Source organism: Drosophila persimilis, unplaced genomic scaffold, assembly GCF_003286085.1.
Source record: "Drosophila persimilis strain 14011-0111.01,24,50 unplaced genomic scaffold, DperRS2 tig00000191-arrow-pilon, whole genome shotgun sequence".
In the NCBI taxonomy this organism is placed as follows: domain Eukaryota; kingdom Metazoa; phylum Arthropoda; class Insecta; order Diptera; family Drosophilidae; genus Drosophila; species Drosophila persimilis.
The window spans coordinates 3904187-3922929 of NW_020825298.1; the positions used below are offsets into that span (position 1 = coordinate 3904187).

The 18743-nt window shown below is 48.1% G+C and overlaps 1 protein-coding gene across 1 annotated transcript in view; it reads right to left on the minus strand.

Annotated features, from left to right (window-relative positions):
• Nucleotides 1–18743, minus strand: part of LOC6595453 (protein dachsous) — a 66601-nt gene extending 47858 nt beyond the window's left edge. The window contains exon 1 of the mRNA XM_002020553.2: nt 16851–18743. Within this exon, the coding sequence (XP_002020589.2) occupies nt 16851–18743 (1893 nt within the window). The remainder of the gene's footprint in view (nt 1–16850) is intronic.

Here is an 18743-nt window from a genome sequence, read left to right on the forward strand (position 1 = left end):
GCAGAAGCATGCTGCCTCCTTTGAGGAAGTACAAATTTACGTTTGGTGTTGAAATGAAATGCTAGAGAACTGCAATGCCATGGCTACACTGAGCAAAAAGACTGAGGGAGTTCTACAATTTTGGGGAGGAGGAGAGGGCAGGGCATGGAGCGTCGAAATATGATAGTTATAGAAGCATTTTGGTAAGTACTAACGATAATAGTCGATTTATCATAAATTATAGTAATTATCGAAATTTTTTGGATCGACAATTTGTACAATTTATCGATTATTTTCTAAAAGTAATTTCTATAGAGGACTTTGAAGGTATTATCCTTTATTTATGATGGAAATTCAATGGTTTTTCGATTAAATATCGATAATAATTTGAGGGATCTAAATAAATGATCGATTAGCGATTATAAAGATCTTTATTGAACGAAATGTTTGGATATGATCCACATTTTTGAAGCAATTACAACCCTTAAAGGTGATGAAAAGGTGTCATTGGGGATGCTTAGAGGTGGAATGAATAGATGACAAAAAACTAGACATTTTAGATGTAATTTAGAATCGTTTTCCAAACAAAAATCTATTCCCAACTTCAAAGAAGTTTCTTTCGGAATCTGCCACAAAAATACCAGAAAACACCCAACGTTTGGTAGTATTTTAGCTCCACCTAAAATATGGTCTATGCCTTAAGATTTGTACATAAATTGATCAATAATATATGGCCGCCCCAGAGAGAGGGAAAGAGAGAGGGAGAGAGAGAGAGATCTGTCCACCTTTCGATGCTTTTATTTCGTACATAAAATGTGGAATTATGATAATTTCGAGTAAACGTGAAATATGGATGGTTTTTTGGCAGGGAATCTCGGACTAATTTAGGCAAATCCCAAGATAATTTGCACTGAGAGAAATCTGAGAGAATTTATTGTCTCAGTGTATGGCTTGTTCGATCTCGATTCTCGACTTGTTGTTCAGCTACCTCTCTCGCTCTCTCTCTCCCTCTCTCTAGCTCTAACTCTTTCCCACTGTGCACGTGTGTTGCTGTTGCTGTTGCTGTGTTGCTGCCTCATCTGCCCCACCATCCGCTTCATGGGGCTCCCATCGTGTTGTTGTTCGCGCTTGTTCGTTGTCGAAGAACCAGCCCCAGCACCAGCCCCAGCCTCTGCCCCAAAGAAAAATATTTTAGAAATTTATGCGTTTCTGATAAATAGAGGAAATGTCTGAGGCACGGACAAGGCAGTCGGACGGACGGCTGGACAGAGCAAATTATTAGAAATATGCGAGTTTAATAACCAACCGAAGAGATCTCTCGCTGTCTCTCTATCTGTGAGCTCTCTCTCTGTGTTGCTCTGGCAGAAGCCTGCTCAAAATTTATTAAGTTGTCAACTGGCAAAAATGTTGGCAATTTCTGCTGCCCCTCTTGTGCCACCCTTCTGTGGCAGGTTCCCGCGAGTCGCAGACGCAAGTCGCAGACGCAATGATGGCCAATGAAGCGCCGCTGGTGGGCCTGGAGTGTGATTACTCCTCCCATTCCCATTCTCATTCTCATTCCCATTCTCATTCCCCATTCTTTAGCTCTATCTTTCTTCCATTCCCATTCTCTGTGTCTGCATTTGGCTTCTACGCATTCGAAAGATATGAATATCTGTCGGCGAGACTCCGATTTGTGTCGCGTTTAATGAACTTTAAGCAAAATGTCAAAAACTATGATTTCGATTGCCTCTGCGGCCGGGGATTAGTGGCTGCCTAATTTGCATATTTAATTTGCTTTTCTGTTCTGGCCAAAAACGGCAACGGGTGCCCCTAATGGAGGCTTTCCCCATGAAGGACTGGGGCCACCCACTAGGCCGTGGATAGGCGGCCAATATTTGCCCGATTTCAGGCTGATTGAAGGCAAACACTCGATGGAACGAAGGACAACGAACTCGCAATGCATTTGAGAATTAAATGTTTGCTAATTTGCCTGATTGCAGAGGAAGGGCCGCCACTGACAGGCCACATCGCTGGGCCGGGGATCGGGGATCGGGGATCTGTGGTCAACCGCAAAGGTTGCCAGGCAGCAGACAACAAAAAAAGAAGGAGAGCTATGGGAGCAAGTTGCAACTAGGGGATACCCAGTAGTCCATGGGAAGTCTATTCTGGCACGAAAACCCAGCATGCCCCCCCGCAAAACCCTCGCCCATTGAGGGGTATGTCAAAAGGCAACGAATAATCGACAAGTCGTCTCTGAGGCCCCTCGGACTTTGACTCTGAGCGAAGCTCTCCAGAGATTTCCCACTTTCGGTTTCAGGGCCTAAAAATAGCCGCACAGAGAGCCACAGAGCCACAGAGAGCCGCAGAGCCACAGAGCGGGGACTCTGAGCCACTTAGGAGTTTGTATGCGGAGCACCTTGACGGTCCCCCCCGTCCCCCCGCGATCACCGCCATCCCCCAGTGGGGCTCATCCCCAGACGACACCGAACATCGTCCATCGATTGCGTCTTGTGTTTCTTGTGGCGTTTTTTGTTTTTTGTTTTGTTTTAATTGTCGACAATGTTTTGTGGCAAGTTTTTAATGAAATTCGTTGGGGCTGCCGCTGCCGATGTTGCACTGATGTCGATGTCGTCGTCGTTGTTTCTGTTTCTGTTTCTGTTGTGTCTGCGGTTCTGCGATTCTGTGCTGTGACATTGCAGCGTGTCCTCCAAATAATTCATTAACACTCTGTCTTGTTAACTTTAATTTGGGAGATTGGTAGACGCCCTGCCCAGCCCCCCTGCCCCCCGTGCCCCCTGTCCCCCTTCCTCTTTCTCGCCGAAATGAAAGTAAGGCTGAAACCCCTTTTGTTGCAGTGGCAGGCCACTCTTTAGTGGCTGAAAATCTCTTAATCCCGCCAATCCCCGAGTGTATAAAATTTCAAACATGCCAAGAACGATACACTTTCCTGTCCATCAGCGAGGAACCAGAAACCCATCCTCCGGCCTCCAGCCTCCTCTCTTCCCTGTTGCCTTTGCCTCGTTCTTGGGAAGTATCTCAAGAGAAAGAGAGAGAGAGAGAGAGAGAGCCGAAAGGTAATTTGATATTTTTGTTCCCTTTTCAGCTTTTTTCTGCCTTTTTTTCTGCCTTTTTTTCTGCCTTTTTTTCTTCTCTCCTGTTAAATGAGACGAATGCACAGAAATTTATGATCTGGTAAGCAGGCGCAGTTTTGTTCAGCATTCAAATTGGAGGCACCCCCCACTGCCCCACACCAGGGGGGGGGGGGGTGCACATATTCTACAGTTCTACAGTTAGATTGATTGATTGATTGATTGATGGCAATTGACGGGACCGTGATCACAATTCGACTAACGAGCCCCGAAAACTACGGGGCAAACGTCATAAATTCCCTAATAAACAGGCCACAAGAGAGGGAGAGAGGGGGAGAGAGAAATAAATTTGTCTGCCACAAAGCGAGGGGAGACTCGAAGAAATCGCAGCTGTAAAGCAAACAGTGAGGTAGGAGGGGGGAGGGGAAGGAGAGGGGAGATATCTCCAGAGAAATGTGCATAAATAAGAGTTTAAATAAGAGACTTACGGGTCGCATCGACACCCCGAGTCGGACGGACACTCGGAAGATACACGACGATCCGGCCAGATACGAGATACATCTGGAGGCAAGGCAGGCTGCAATTTGCCAAAAGCGCGCAAGTCAAAGTCGAAAAGAATTTAACGCTCGACACGAGACTTTTGCAACTTCATGCCACATAAACCATAAGGAAAGCAGGCAAGACGGCCTCCTCGAGCGGCCCCCCTCCCCCTCCGTCCCCCCCCGTCTTTGCGGCCAAATTAAAATGTTCTTTCAACTACGAACTTTCGACAATAAATTGAATTCGAACAACAAAAGAGGCGCAAGACGAGAGACGAGCGAGTGGTAGAGTGGGGAAGGGGGCAGGGGGGGCAGAGGGGGCAAGGGGGCAGCACTCGCCCTCCGGCTTTTGGGTATTCTTTCGCTTCGTTTCGGTTCGCTTCGGTTGTGGAACATTTGTCATGTCATTTGCTGCAGGAAACGACATGTGCAGGGAGGAGGAGTGACCCTGCCCGAAAAAGGATGAGTTTATCGATATCCAGCGACGGGTGGGAGGGGGGAAGGGGGGAGGGCTGTCACCCCGCCTGAACTGAGAAATGAGAGTGTTGTTATTGGGGTCGCGAATCCCTGCGATGGTCCGAAGCGTTATCGCTTCACAAATTAACAATCAGCGGCAATAAAAGTTGAGGCGTTTGTTTATGGCGGAGCCTCCAATGGAGGCCAGCGAAGGTCCCTTATCCTTATCGCAGGGTCTCTCCTCTTTTTATTGTGTTTAACAAATTCAATTAAGCATTTTAATATCCAACGGTCGACGGTCGAGAGGCGAGAGTCGAGGCCGAGTAGGTGTTGCAGCCACAGACACTGAAATATTAACTTGATTTAATTTATGAATTGTGCTTCTTGCAGGAAGTCCGTCGATGCGATTATTTATGGCACCCTCCGCCCTCCGAAATGCGGAGCCACGAAGTGGGTCAAAGTTGGAGAAGCCCTGGAGAAGGGTATCGCCTCCATCGACTAGAAATGGAAGCCCCATACGGATCCCTGCCCCTGGGGCTGGCTCTGTCTCTGACTTTCCTCAAGGGCATTCACCGGGGTCTTTGGGGCGGGTTTTCTGCTTTTTTTTTTTGTGGCCTTTTTCCCTTTTAGCAAATTGCAACTGCAATTACCCGAATTTTCAAAGTTATTTCATTCGGTTATTCAGTTTTTGTTCTGTTCTGTTCGGTTCTGTTCTGAGGCATGTATTTGGGTTGCGTTTCGTTTCATTCTGTGGTTCGCCTTTCGACACGTTCTCTTGCTATCTGCAGGGGCATGGACTGTGGCAGGGGCATGGACTGTGGCTGTGGCATGGACTGTGGCTGTGTCTGTGGCAGGGAGTCTTTCAATCAGTAATTTCAGCTTTCGTTGCTTTGTTATGGCCCTTAATCAATAACTGTGTGCGGATATGGGGCATGCCCCTACCGTTGGGGATGCGAATGTGTCGTGGCAGCTCATCAACATGCAACATTGTTGCAGGTTTTATTGCGGCGGCTGCAACAAACGGTCCAAAGAGCAGCAGAGCACGAGATTATATGGCGGATGAAGGATCTCTGAGTAATGATGGTTTTTCTTTCATTTCGAAAAGGTTTTACGTTTCTTTTGCCAGGGATTTCGGGTTTTGTGGAAAAAGATCTGTAGAGATCTCGTAAGGAAGAATGTTTTATATTTCAGAACTGAGGAAATCTCTAACCAATGATAATATTTCCACATTCCATACATAAACTCCACTAGAATATATGGAAACGGATGAAATCTTTGATCTACGAAGGTATTTAAGCACTTTTGAAAAACTTTTACACAACAGAAGGGGTGATATCTCTGATTGATGGTGATATTTCCACATTTGATACATAATATGGAGCAAATCTTTCATCTACGATGCTATATTCCCACTTTTGTAGATGTTATATGAAACAATTCCTATTCTATGACCAGAAATGCCTCAAGATCTTTAAGGAATGATAGTTTTTTCCCACTTCTATAGATGCTATGCATTCCAGAAAAGGAAATCTCTAGCCGATGATGATGTATATTCATTCTTAAGGTGTTTTACATTTAAAAGCTTTGAAACGAGATCCAGAATTAAGGAAATCTCAGACCTTTGATGTTATTTTCCCACTTTTGGAGATTTATTACAGTCCCGAAGTGGTGATATCTCTCACTAATGATGATATATCCATATTCTGTGCATAAAATTCCACTAGAATTGGTAAAAATGGATGAAATCTATGATTAACAATGATATATTCCCACTTTTAAAGATGTTATACGTGCCAGAAAAGCAAAATCTCTAGCCGATTCACTTTAAAGGTGTTCTACATTCGGCAGCTATGAAAAGAGACCTACTAGGATGATATTTTAAAGATGTTATATAAAACAATTTCCAACAGAAATCACTCAAATTTTGATGACCTCCCTGTTTGATGATAATCTATGACCTCAAATGTTTCAAGAACTCTGAAGGATGATAATATTGCCCACTTTTTATAGATTTTGGACATTCCAGAGAAGAAAATCCCTTGCTAATGATGATACATATATATTCATTTTGAAGGTGCTTTACATTTGGCAACTATGAAAAGAGGCCCAGTACTAACCTATGACCCCCCTATCACCCCACTTTATAGATGTTATCTGATCCAACCCTAGCACAAATCTCAGTATTTGATGAACTCCCTGAGTGATGATGATGTATCTCCGCTTTGAAGTAATTCTGCCTGCCATTTGCACAACAATCGATGGGCCTATGACAAAAGATTCATCTGCGAGTATCGGCTGTTGATTTATTCCGGATTCGGTAGCTCCCCCGATAAACACTTCCACTGTGAGAAAAACATCGACTAATCGTAGTAGTTTTTTTTTGGCAAAGTCTGTTTTTTGCATAAGTCGACTAATAATCGGGCATAATTCATTATTTATGTGGCTGGGGCACCAAACATAGATATCTTGATAGATCTTTGAGATCTTTGTTGGCTCCGAGCCGCCGACAAAAGTGCCAACAAGACGACGGACTGGACGGAGAGGCGGACACGACGGACACCAGACGATTGGACGTCGGAGGTCGGACGTCGGAGGGGATGACGAGAGACAAAGCCCAAGTCCAATGACTGTTTAAAAATTCAGCCTCAAACGCCAGAAATGATCGTTTATATTTGTGAATTTTGTTTCGGATTTCGGCATTAAGTTCTCTTCACGCACACGTCGATCGGCAGCGTCGGATCGTGGGGCAGGTTATAAAAATGATTGACAATTTAATTTGCAGCTCGAAAAGCTCTTTTCGCCGGGGGATTTATCAAATACTTGGCTTTGTATTGGGGCTTGTTCTCCGTCGGAGGAAATATGCAAATCCATTCGTTTCCAGCCGCCCAACAATGGGAACAGATTCGATTATGAATATTGGGCAACCCACACGCTGTGGCCCCACTGAAGGCTGCTGATGTGGCCGTGGAATGTGTGTGTGTGTGTGTGTGTGTGTGGAGCTCTGGTCAAGAGAACGACGATCTATGGAATGGCAGCCAGGCAGCCCCTGGTGACGACAAATGAGACAGCAAACGGTAGACAGGAGACAGGAGACAGTAGTAGATAGGAGACCGCGACTGTGGACTGTGGACTGGTGCCTGGAGAATGGATTTTGGAGCCTGGAGAATGGCAGAATGGCAGAAGGGAGCCCTGCTGCTGCCGCTGCTGGAAGACTCTCGAGAGATGCACGTATGCAGATTGCCGGCCATTCCAAAACCTCAGCAGCCGCCGCAGCAGCAGCACCGCATAAAAAGAGACCCATAAAAAAAGGAGCAACAAAATGTTTCCTTGGGATCAAGCTCTGGGTCGGAGTTTGGAGCTTGGGGATTTCAGGGATTGGGAAAAGCTTTACTTTGCTGCGCTCCGCTTTTTTTTCTCTCTCTTTTATTTGTCTCTGAAATCTTGTTTGCTTAAAAGTAAAAATAATTAACTAATTAAAATTGTGAACCCGCTTGTTTGTGGTTGTTTGTGCCTCCTCACGCGGCGCTACCACCGCCACAGAGGATCCGCAAAGGAAGGGGGGAGGGGGAGAAGGAAAGGCAGTCCCGGCCCAAGCCCACATTAGGGCCAAATAAGCTGCCAGCTTTTGGGATGCAGAGAGAGAAAGAGATCAAGAGAGGGTATGCTGGGTTTGAGCAGGCAGAAAGGGGGGTCTTTTCGGGTCCATATGGAGCCCCCCATATAATATAGGAATATTCAGGAGGCATAGAAGTCCCAGAATCACCAAAGATCGTATCAAACGATGCGTTTCTAAAGATATTTCCACCAAAAGTGGGCCAAAGATACAATATTTATCGAGAGAAGATCCCAATCGATGGACTCACGCGTCTTACAGCAGCGCCCCTCGATCGGTGTCTCTAGGGCCCCTTGTTGGTGCCAAGCCACGGTATCAAACGCTTCGACACCCAAAATTAGCATCTCTTTCTGGTAGTTTTTTGTTGTTTTTTGGGTTTGTGGTAAATACTTTTACAGCCCAAGACTGCAGCCGAGGCCGAGGCTGGGGTTCGAGGAGCTGCGGCTGCGGCTGTGGCTGTGCCTGTGGAACAACGATATGCAAAAGCTATCAAAGGAGCATCTCGCGAGGCCCACAGACGACCCAAGCCAACTGTTTGCTCCTCCTTTCGGTGGTGGTGGCCGGGCCGGGGCTCGGGTCTTGTAAGCTGTTGATATGCTCATTTAGAATCGCACGTTTTTTCGCCAGAAGTTGTTAAGAGGGAACCAGGGAGCACAGGCAGTAGAAGAGGGGGCATGCAGCAGCGATTGCATTGATTGCCATTCGCATGCAGATGAGCCTCCAAACACGTGGCCTGACCCCAGACCAGTGCCTGGAGACGCAACTGAGGCTGAGGCTCATCTTTGGCTAAGACCTGGACTTTGACTTCCACTTTGGGCCATCAATCAACACACTTTCAGTTTTTTTTGTTCGTTCGTTCGTTCGGCCGAAAAAAACGCTCGTAAAGTGCTAGGCGGGCTGCAAAGAGCTGCGGAGAAGCAAAGAAGCATCTGCTGTATTGATTTTAGCCGACAAGTCATCATCGTCTTGGCCGCTTAATGGACAGCGAGACGAGTTAATTGTTTGAGCCGCGGCCACCACTTGACGCCCGTTTGCGTCCTCGGCCCCTGATGCAGAATCCTCCTCCTCCCCAAGAGAAAGAGAGAAGCTTTTTTGGGCTGGCGTAACTGAAATTGACGGGCCAGGCCACGAATCAGCTAAAAGGTTATGACGGGAGTAAGCGAAAGGGTCGACTAGAGGATGACCAGTGATTGATCGGGAGATCTAAAGGGAACAAAGGGGGAAGGGAGTAGATGAGGTGGTTCTACCATGTGAGAGGATCACTGATTGAGAAGATCTAGAAATAATCAAAGATACAATTGAAGAATCGATTAAATGGAGAACAATCGTCTGCTCATCAGTTTCTGGTAAAACCATGACCGTCATCTCTTCATATGCTTCACTGTACATATTACTAAATCAATGAAAACCAACGAAAATCGATAATTCCATCAAAAATCGATAATTCCATCAAAATCGATAAGTTAATGAATCGTTATCGTTTAATTTATATCGATAAATCGATCATTTAAGAGATTTCTACGCAATTTTAAGATTTCTTTGTCACTGAATCGATATGAACTCCTTTTATCGCTAGAAATCATCGATTGAAGCCCTATTGAATATTATAGAAATCCTATAGAAACCCAAAAAGAATACATCTGTGAACTCTATGTGCTCTTAATATCTTCCCAATGAGTTCTTCTCTTAGATACCTTAAATCTTAAGGCTTTGCCCGGGCAGATCTCTATAGAGCATACCCGGACAGAGCCCAGTGCTCGTTCGCATTCTCCTGCCAACGGAATGGGAATGGGTGTAACCTCTTTGAGAGGCTGCTGCAGCAAATACCTTGGCTTTCGCGAAACGTCAGCGTGACTGGAGCTCTGTCTGTGGATCTCTCTCTCTCTCTCGCGCTGCCTCGTGGCGCGGCGGCTGTGGCGGCTGTGGCGGCGGCTATGCAAATGCAGTAGCCAATGCCCTCGGGTTGTTGTGATGTGTGCGCGCGCGTTGAGCATTTCATATCCCTGCTATCCACCCATCTCTCTCTCTCGCTTTTACTCTCTCTCTGTCTCTCTCTCTTTGGCTGTGTGTGCGCTTTAATTGCACGTTTAAAGGCAGCCACAGAAGCGGTATTTACTAAATATGGCCACAGAGGAGGCATCGACTTGGAAGCGGACCTGGGCCTGGGCCTGGGCCTGGGCATGGCCTCCACAATGTTGCACGCGTGTCCGGCCTGTTGTCGCGTTGGGCCCGCAAATTGATGCGCATTTGATGCCCGAATGTCGGTATCTGGGGATCTGGATGGATCCTGCCACAGGTCCAGGCCCCGCATGCAAAACGAAAGCGGCTCTGCCCCGCAACGGGTCTCCACAGCCGGAGACCCGTCTCGCCTGCGCCTCCTCCTATCAGTTAAGGTTTATTGATGTTTTGATTGGAATCAGTGCTCTAGGGTATTTGGTTCGGGGTCGGGTCTGTCGGGTCTGTCTGGTCGTTCGCTTAGCGGTTTCCTTGTGGCCTCCAAGCCCGCCTCTCTTTGGGTGTTTGTTATGGCGATTATCTCTGCGAGTCCCCCGTCTCGGGCTGGGGGGGGGGATCTCAGGGATCGATCGATTTTCGTGCGCGGAAATTGTGTCAAAAATTATGTTGTCGTGTGACGCGGCGGCGGCTGCAACTTAATTAAAATATTAAGACAGTAACTAAACGGAAGGGTAGAGAGAGAGAGAGAGAGAGAGAGGGAGATGCTAGAGAGAGAGAGAGAGAGCGAGTTATAGAAGCAGAAGAAGAAGAAGCAGAAGAAATGGAATCGAAAAACCGGCTACGCCATGATTTTCCAACCATTTTGTCTTCTACATGAATTCGCCGCAGAGCGAGAGGGCCTGCGAGAGCGAGCGAGAGAGAGAGCGAGAGAGAGGCGAAACTATTTTCGCTTTGGCGGCGACTAAATTACTGAATGGCTCTGGGCTGCCAGCGGAATCCGCCTTGCGGCGAATTGGAGGTGAGTTTTGAGTCGCTCTCTTCGCCGTCTCTCCACTCGGTGCTCTCTCTCTCTCTCGCTCTCTGGCATTTATGGAATGTGAGCGCACAAAAATGCGTTAAAGGTGTTTATAAAATTAAAATTGTGCAAAACAAGTTGCGTACAACAAACGGCAGAGAGAGCAGGGAGAGAGAGAACCAGAGAGAGAGAGAGAGAGACTGAGAGAGAGAGAGAGGGAGAGCCCAGTGTCCAGTGTCCACAAAAGGGCATCATCCATGGCTCTGTGTTTAGAAAAAAGTGAATTTTATGGCAGAAAAAGAGACAAAGAAAAGAAAAAAGAAAAATTGGTGCACACTGAGCGCCGCATACGCGCAATCAGCGAAAAGGGGTAAGCAAAGGGGGGGGGGGGGGGGGGGGGGGGGGGGGGGGGGGGGAACCTGCCACTTGCACCCTCCAACTGAAACCAGTTCAATGTGTGTGTGTGTGTGTGTGTGTGCGTATGCGAGTGGCATTTGTGGCATTAGAGGAGCGGAGCGGACCACATAACTTTGCAGCCAAATGGCCAGATCGTGTTCCCCTGCCACCCCTCCCCCAGCGGTATATGGGGGCGGGGGGGGCACCTCTCCATCATCATTGTAATTGTGGGAGCACTGGCAGCCCGAAAAGTTTGCAGATTTACGTAGATTAAACCAAACAATGCGAAATTACAACACAACAGCCCAACAGCCGAGAGAACAACTAATTCCACTCCGAACAGCACTCCGAACGGCACTCCGAACAGCACTCCGAACAGCACTCCGAATGGAGTCCAAAAGTGGTGCTGCCAATCTGTTTGTCAGTCCAGTGGGTGGAGTGGCACTTGCACCATGGAGGAGCATCTGGCTGGGGCACTGGCTGGGGCTGGGGCTCTAGCGGCAGTTTCCCACACTTCCTCGCACTCTCTATGCTCTCTCTCTCTATGCTCTACCTGCCTTTGCCTCTCCCTCTTTCTCGATGTGATCTCCCTCATGTAATTGCCTGTAATTTAGTGTGTAACTGCAACAACAACAACAACAACAACAACCACAATTCGAGGCAGCAACAAATCTAAGATGACAACAACCACACGACGAGCAAATTATGTTGTCTGTTGCGCCGCCCTCCTTGCCACCCTGCCCCCAAATTGGTTGAAGAGAGAGGGGGAGAGGGGGAGAGAGGAAGGGTAGATCTGGAGACTAATTTTAGGGGCAGTTTTCGGGGACCATTTTGTTGTTTCTGTTTGTAATTTGCATAATGAGATTTTAATAATTCCCCAGAGAGCGAGGGGGAGAGGGAGAGAGACAGGGAGAGAGGTAATCCCCTTGTCTCTAGACGCAAGTTCGCTGCCCAAGTCTTTTGTTTCTTGGCCCGAATTAAAGTGTAATTTGGTTAGCCATTAGATGTTGGGTCCCCATTCCATGCCCATTCCATGCCCATTCCATGCCCATTCCATGCCCATTCCAAGACCCATCCGCAGTCCCAGTCCGTCGTCTTCGTCGTCGTCGCATGGCGGCATTTGATCGCCTCTAATTAAATAGCATTTCCGCTTTCCAGGCTAGAAAATGATACAGCGGCAAAAGCAGCCGCCCGAACCGAGAGAGAGAGAGAGAGAGAGAGAGAGAACTCTGGAGAACTAGGTGTGGCCTGGCAGAGGAGGAAGAGCCCACAGATCATTGTAACAAAATGTGGCCAAAATGTACAAAAAAAAAAAGGGGGCCCAGCAGAAGAAAGGGCTCCAGATACTCTGGGGGATTATGGGTACTTATGCTAAATGGAGGTCTGACCGGCCTGAATTTTTCGTATATGTAAAATCTTTTGTAACACAGTATTAGGCAGATTAATCAGTGAATTTATGGAGATTTTTCACATATATTTTGGGTAATAATAAACCCTTTTTTTTGAGTGCAAAAATATTAAATATTTTTGTTTGAGTTTTATGGAGTTTTTGAGCCCCAATTATAGATATAGAAACCTTTGGGATTTTATTTAGATTTAGTCATGAAAATACCTTACGAAAGATCAAGTTTTGTTGGTTTAGATTTGGCAAAGAACTGGAATATCTAACAAAGATTGAATGTAGAAAAGATCTTACTACAAAATATGTGACTTTTGCCTTTGAAAAGTGTTTTATCATCGATCTAATACTTCCGTTTTCTTTCTTCTGCGCTGCTAGCAGATCAAATTAAGGTCTTTAATGGATGTTAGACAAAAAACATGAAAAAACTCAGGACTACGAAACATAGAACCCTATGGATAGAGGCTGGTCTTTCAAGGCTTAAACAAAGAATCACCTTACAGTGTTTTGATGAAAACTAGCCTCTGAAAGAGTATCCTTATCCGAAACGCCAATCTCCCAATAATCTTAGACTCCTTTCAGCTGAAAAGGGAAACCTCTTCCAAAGAAACCTCTCTCTCTGTGTCTCTCTCTCCCTCTCTCGTGCTCTACCTTTGTCTCTTGCAATTATGCTCGATAATTGCAAATTCCTTTTGGCCGACGAGAACTTGGCCAAAACAATGACGAGCAGCTGGGGAAGTATTCGTGGTTCTCACTCCAAGCGACTGGCAAATATTCGGTCCCTCCAAAAAGGAGTTCAGGGCTGAGTCCTCTCCCCTCTCCCCCCTCCCCTACCTACCTTTTTGGGATAACTTTTTCGATTCCGTTCGACTATTTCGGACTTTTGTTTTTAGAATTATTGGTTCTGCCGTCCACTCCCCCCAGGACTCATATTCTCGGTCTCGTGTGTGATTCTGTGATTCCGTTTCTGGAAATCATTTTTTGGCCCCTTCCCCCCCCCCCCCCCCCCCCCCCCCCCCCCCCCGACTCTCGTTTTTAATTTGCTTTAGTTGCGAGCCCATAAAAAAAAATATTCCATGGCCCTTTGCCCAGGGAGCTTCTTGCTTTTTTCTTTCTTTCTTTTTTTTTTTTTTTAATACAAAATTCCGATACGATTTTGCGGGTTTCTTTTTTTTTCTTTTTTTTGGTTAGAGCTTGGGTTGGGTTTTTGGGTCTTTTATTGTCTTCACGACCACAGATTGGCTTCAATATGGGGCTGGGGGATCCCAGGCAAGGGGGGGGGGAATACGAATTTAGTTTTTAGGGTCTCGCAGTCCGAGTTTTATGATTATTGAGAGCCCCCAAAGAGAGGGAGGGAGAGGGGGAGGAGGAGACCCCTACTATGGATGGTTATCCATCCATCCAGCTGTCGTGCCGTCTCTTTCTCAATACACATCGCTCTCTCGCTCTCTCTCTCTCTAGAGGAACCTCTGTTTTTCGGGTCTCGAATCTCGCTTTCTGTTTCTCTCTGTTTCTCTCCGTTTCTCTGTTATTTCTGTGATTTTTGCGTGAGCCAATTATGCGTTTTGTTTCGTTTGTGGTTTATTCCGATTCCAAATCTGCTTTTCCTCCATTGTAATTAAGGAAACGTGACTTTTTGTCAGATTTCATCAAATCAAATCATCTCTTCGTTTGCCCAGAATTGGCGTTGTTATTCCAGCTTATTGTTCGCTCGCCCTCTCCCTCTCTATCTCTATCTCTGAATCTCTGTCTCTCAATCTCTGTCCCTTAATTTGATGTCTCTCACGTTGTTGTGCTTTTGATGAGATTTGATTTGATTTGATTTGGCTTTGATTTGCGGAAATCATCTACAAAGACAGGGGCCTAAGGCCTCTCAGGGCAGGGGTTGAGGGGGCCAGACAGGCAGGCCACAATTATCGTCGGAGAGTGCCATTAGATCGGACATTATTACCAGCAGGAAAGGAGTTAGCACTTCTTTCGATCCGAGTTGATTGATTAAGAATGAGTGCGCCAATGGAATGCTCAGAGGGGGATGGATCTTGCCTGGGCTACAATATGCTACGGAAGGAAATATGGAGGGTTCTTCTTATGGTGCCGCTTTCTGGTGTGAAAACTCTAAGGGAATGTTTCCGCTTTCGTTGGCCCTTCTTCGAAAGGTCTTTGAAGGCTAAAAACTGTACAAATTTCTGTTAGAATCAGTTTTGAATAGTTTTTCTTCTTTTAAATGGGGATATTTGGAAAAATCTAACATTTTGGTAGAATTCTTGTCCTGGAACTTCAGCAAGATCTGATATGTTGTTCCTTATAAGATCTGTAACCCCAAGGGCTCTGTAGCCTTGCAAAATTCTCGGCCTGTTCTTTCTATAGACCTTATAGAAATAAGGAATGTACTTATGTTTGTACCTATATTTAGTAGTTCCATTAATTTCTTCATAGTTCCTGGCAAGGTATCATGGTACTTGCCTCTCATCCTGGCCGGTCCGTCAATCTATCTATATATCATGCTATCTATCTATGTATCTATCTATATATGTATCTATCTATCTATACATCTTTCTATCTATATATCATGCTAGATAGATTATCAATCTATCCAAAGATCCTCTTGATTCCTCTTCCAACTATTCTACATCCCCAACCATTCCTTATTCCTTCTCATGGCTCATCTGTTGCGTATCTTTTTGTGCCTTGATTCCTTTTGATACTCCCATAATGTTGGCTAACTATGAGAATTCTAAGCAGAATTCTGTCCGTGATATTGTCTTCCCTAAGAGATCCCTTAGAAACATCTTCCAGAACAGATCTGCATACCGAATAGTCCCTGCCGATGTCTCATTCAAGGCGCATGGTGTTCCTTTCTTCGGTATGCCCTTCCCCCTCCCCCCCTTCGTTAAGTTCCGTTAAGTTTTTTATTGTAAACATTTCGTTGAGTTGAAACTCGTGTTGTTGTTTCTGTTGTTGTTGTTGTTAAATTGCTGGGAAGTTTGGAATCGCGTCTACATTTTCAGGCGCTTTTTTCATTTCAGTTTTTTTCAGTCTGTGTTTCGTTGTGTTGTTTTTTTCTCTTGAGAGACAAGAGAGGTCACATTTGATAGTCTGAACAAAAATCTTGTCGACGGCTGAAGTCTGTGTGTGTGTGTGTGTGTGTGTGTGTGATAGCAGAGACAGTGGAGGCAGAAGAAGCGGAGGTTGTGGCAGAGGCAGAGGCAGAGACAGAGACACAGCCACAGACAGAAAGCCGAACAAAATGCCTTCGTTAAGCGCTAGAAACGCGGTTTTAGGCCTCGTCTCTGGGTCTCTCGCGGTCTCTGCCGTCTCTCGCGTCTCTCCCGTCTCTGGACGTTGCATTTGTTGCTGTATTTTGTATCTATGTATCTTTTTTTTCGGGGTTTTTGGGGTTTGGGGGCTGCCTATTTTGTTTTTTGTGAGCGAAGAAAAATGTTATAAAAATGTAATTACCCGATGATGAATGGATTACACTACAAAAGAGGGAGAGGGGTGGAGAGAGGAGGAGGGGCGGAGCGCGGAGGAGGGGCAAAGCCTGCATTGCTCTCGGGGTGCGGATGAGGAACGTCAGAAACGGGAACTGCTTGGAATTTCGTGTGCTGTTCGTAGGCCCCCAAAAAGAAGTTAACAAGAAAAGGAAGGGAACTCTGGAGAGTTGCCCTCACCACGAAGGGGGGATGCTCTAGGCCCTAGAGTCGTTGCGGGCGATAAAGCGATCCCTAGACATAAAATAATGAATGAGGAATCAAAGAATCAACAGATATCCAGTGAATCTTCCATAGCCCCTCTATAACCGATCAAAATGATGGAAATTGTGGGAATTTTCCTTAAATACGAGCCATTTCCGTGAACAGAATCTATCCCAAGATAAGTTATAGATCGGATCATAAAGAAAACTCTTCCATACACTCAATGGAATCCACAGATCCCCTTTAGAAGCATTCCAATTATCACTTTGCTCCTCTAAGCTCCATGCCAAATGCCACATACCCTCGTTATAGAGTAGACCCAAACTCGTGGCATGCACCGCCTGACGGCCTGTGCCCCCGCTCCACTACACACGATTCCCTACGGATCTTAAAGCAATGCTGCTGCCGCTGCTTGATGGCTGCTGTCTGATGTCTAAAGGCCTGATGTCGATGTCTGACTGATCTGCGACTGTGGATGGATCTGGGGAGCGGGTAATTGATGCATGAGATTAGTTTGTGGAGCTTGGAGTTTGGGGAGTCGGGAGTTTCGAGTTTGAAGTACGTGGAAAATCCATAAGCGACGCTCGTTGCATAGATTCGAGGCAGTTGGTTGGCGAGACAAACGCTTTAATGACCCGCTGACGAAAGTGGGTCACAATTCAGAGGGGGACAGAGGGAAAACACGGATCTAGCGTCCGCTCAAGTCCGGACGGACTGGGCTAATGACTCACCTTCAGTATGCACCTGCCGACGGGCTCGTTCTCGGCCACGGAGACGTTGTAGAAGCTCTGATCGAAGATCGGCTCGTTGTCGTTGACATCGTGGATGGTCACGAGGACGGTGGCCGTCGAGGAGAGCGGCGGCTGGCCCCCGTCCCTGGCGATCACCGTCAGCTGGGGCACCGGCTCCGTCTCGCAGTCGATGTGCGATCGGGTGGTGATCAGGCCCGTCTGCGGGTCGATCTGGAACCACTGGGCGTGCGTCTCGGGGGTCTCGGCCAGGGCGTAGCTCAGCACGGAGTTGAGGCCCTCGTCGCGGTCGTGGGCGAGGACCTGGAGCACCGAGGTGCCCGGATCGGCCACCTCCATGACATTGGCGTGGTAGAGCTCCTGCTCGAACTCCGGCGGGTTGTCGTTGACGTCCGTGATGCGCAGGAAGATCGACTTGGAGGCGTGCAGCGGCGGCGTGCCCTTGTCGGTGGCCACCACACTGAGGGTGTAGTTGGAGGTCGACTCGCGGTCCAGCGGCAGGTTCACGATCACCAGGTAGATGCTGCTGTCGCGCGTCGTCAGGGCGAAGTGCCCCTCGCCGCCGTTCAGCGAGACGTTCACGTTCGCGTACTCCGTCTTCGAGTCCGGGTCGTGCACCGAGATGCGGGCCACAAACTCCCCGGGCTGGGCCGACTCCGAGATCTTGGGCGAGGCGTCGTCGCTGAGGAAGATCACGTTGATCGTCGGCTGGTTGTCGTTCACGTCCGTCACTCGGATGGACACGAAGGCCGTCGTCTCCAGCGGCTGTTCGCCGTGGTCCTTGGCCACCACGACGAGCTCGTGCAGCTCCTTGGTCTCAAAGTCCAGGGCCTTGTTGATGAAGATCGCCCCCGTCTGGGGGTCGATGCGGAACATCTGCTCCTTGTCGCTCTGCCGCCGGTTGATGGCGTACTCCACGAGGCCGTTCTCCTCGGCGTCCGTGTCGGAGGCGTACACCTGCAGGACACTCGTGCCCACCGTGGCGTTCTCCGGGACGGTGGCGAAGTATCGGCTCTGATTGAAGATCGGCTGGTTGTCGTTCACGTCCTGGATGGTGATGTTCACGGTCATGAGGCCCCGCAGGGGCGGCGTGCCTCCGTCCAGGGCCTCGATGAGGAGGCTGTAGCCCGGCGTGGTCTCCCGGTCGAGGAAGCCGCTGATCTGCAGGTCCAGGTAGAGCACCCCGTCCCGCTCCCTGTGCGAGGAGAGCCGGAAGGCGTCGTTCACGTTGCCGGACACAATGTTGTACCGCTGCGTGTTGTAGGGCTCCAGGTCGAGGTCCCTCGCGGGCAGCAGGGTCCGCTTCACCTCCCGCGGCGTGTTCTCCGGGAACTCGATGTGCATCGCGGGCTGCGGAAAGGTCGGGGCGTTGTCGTTCTCGTCCTTGACGGTGACCACCACGCGGACGTTGAGTCCGCTCAGGGGAATGGCCACCAGGCTGTAGGAGGCACGCGTCTCCCTGTCCAGCCTCACCTTCGTGCGGATCTCCCCCGTGGTCCGGTCTATGGCCAGGTCCGTCTCCACGCCCGCCTCCGCCACAATGATGTACGGCGGGCCGCTGTCGATGCCGTCGAAGTCCCCGATGTAGCCGATCTGATGGTCCACCGGCACGCCCTCAAAGACCTCCAGCTTGCGTTCCCGCTCCTTGTCGCTGGATGCCGCCTGTGCGGCTCCCACCAGGAGCAGGAGGAGCAGCAGGAGGGGGAGGTGTAGCGTGGAGAAGCGTCTCCGGCATCGGTGGAACATTGTGTAGTCCTTCGAGGGGGCGCTGACCCTCGCGTGGCGTTGCCCTGTGGCTTCTGTCGTTGTGGTTTGGTTTCTGGTCGCAGATCTCTGCTGCTGCATCGCTGTGGATGCCAAGGCTGCTGCCTTCAT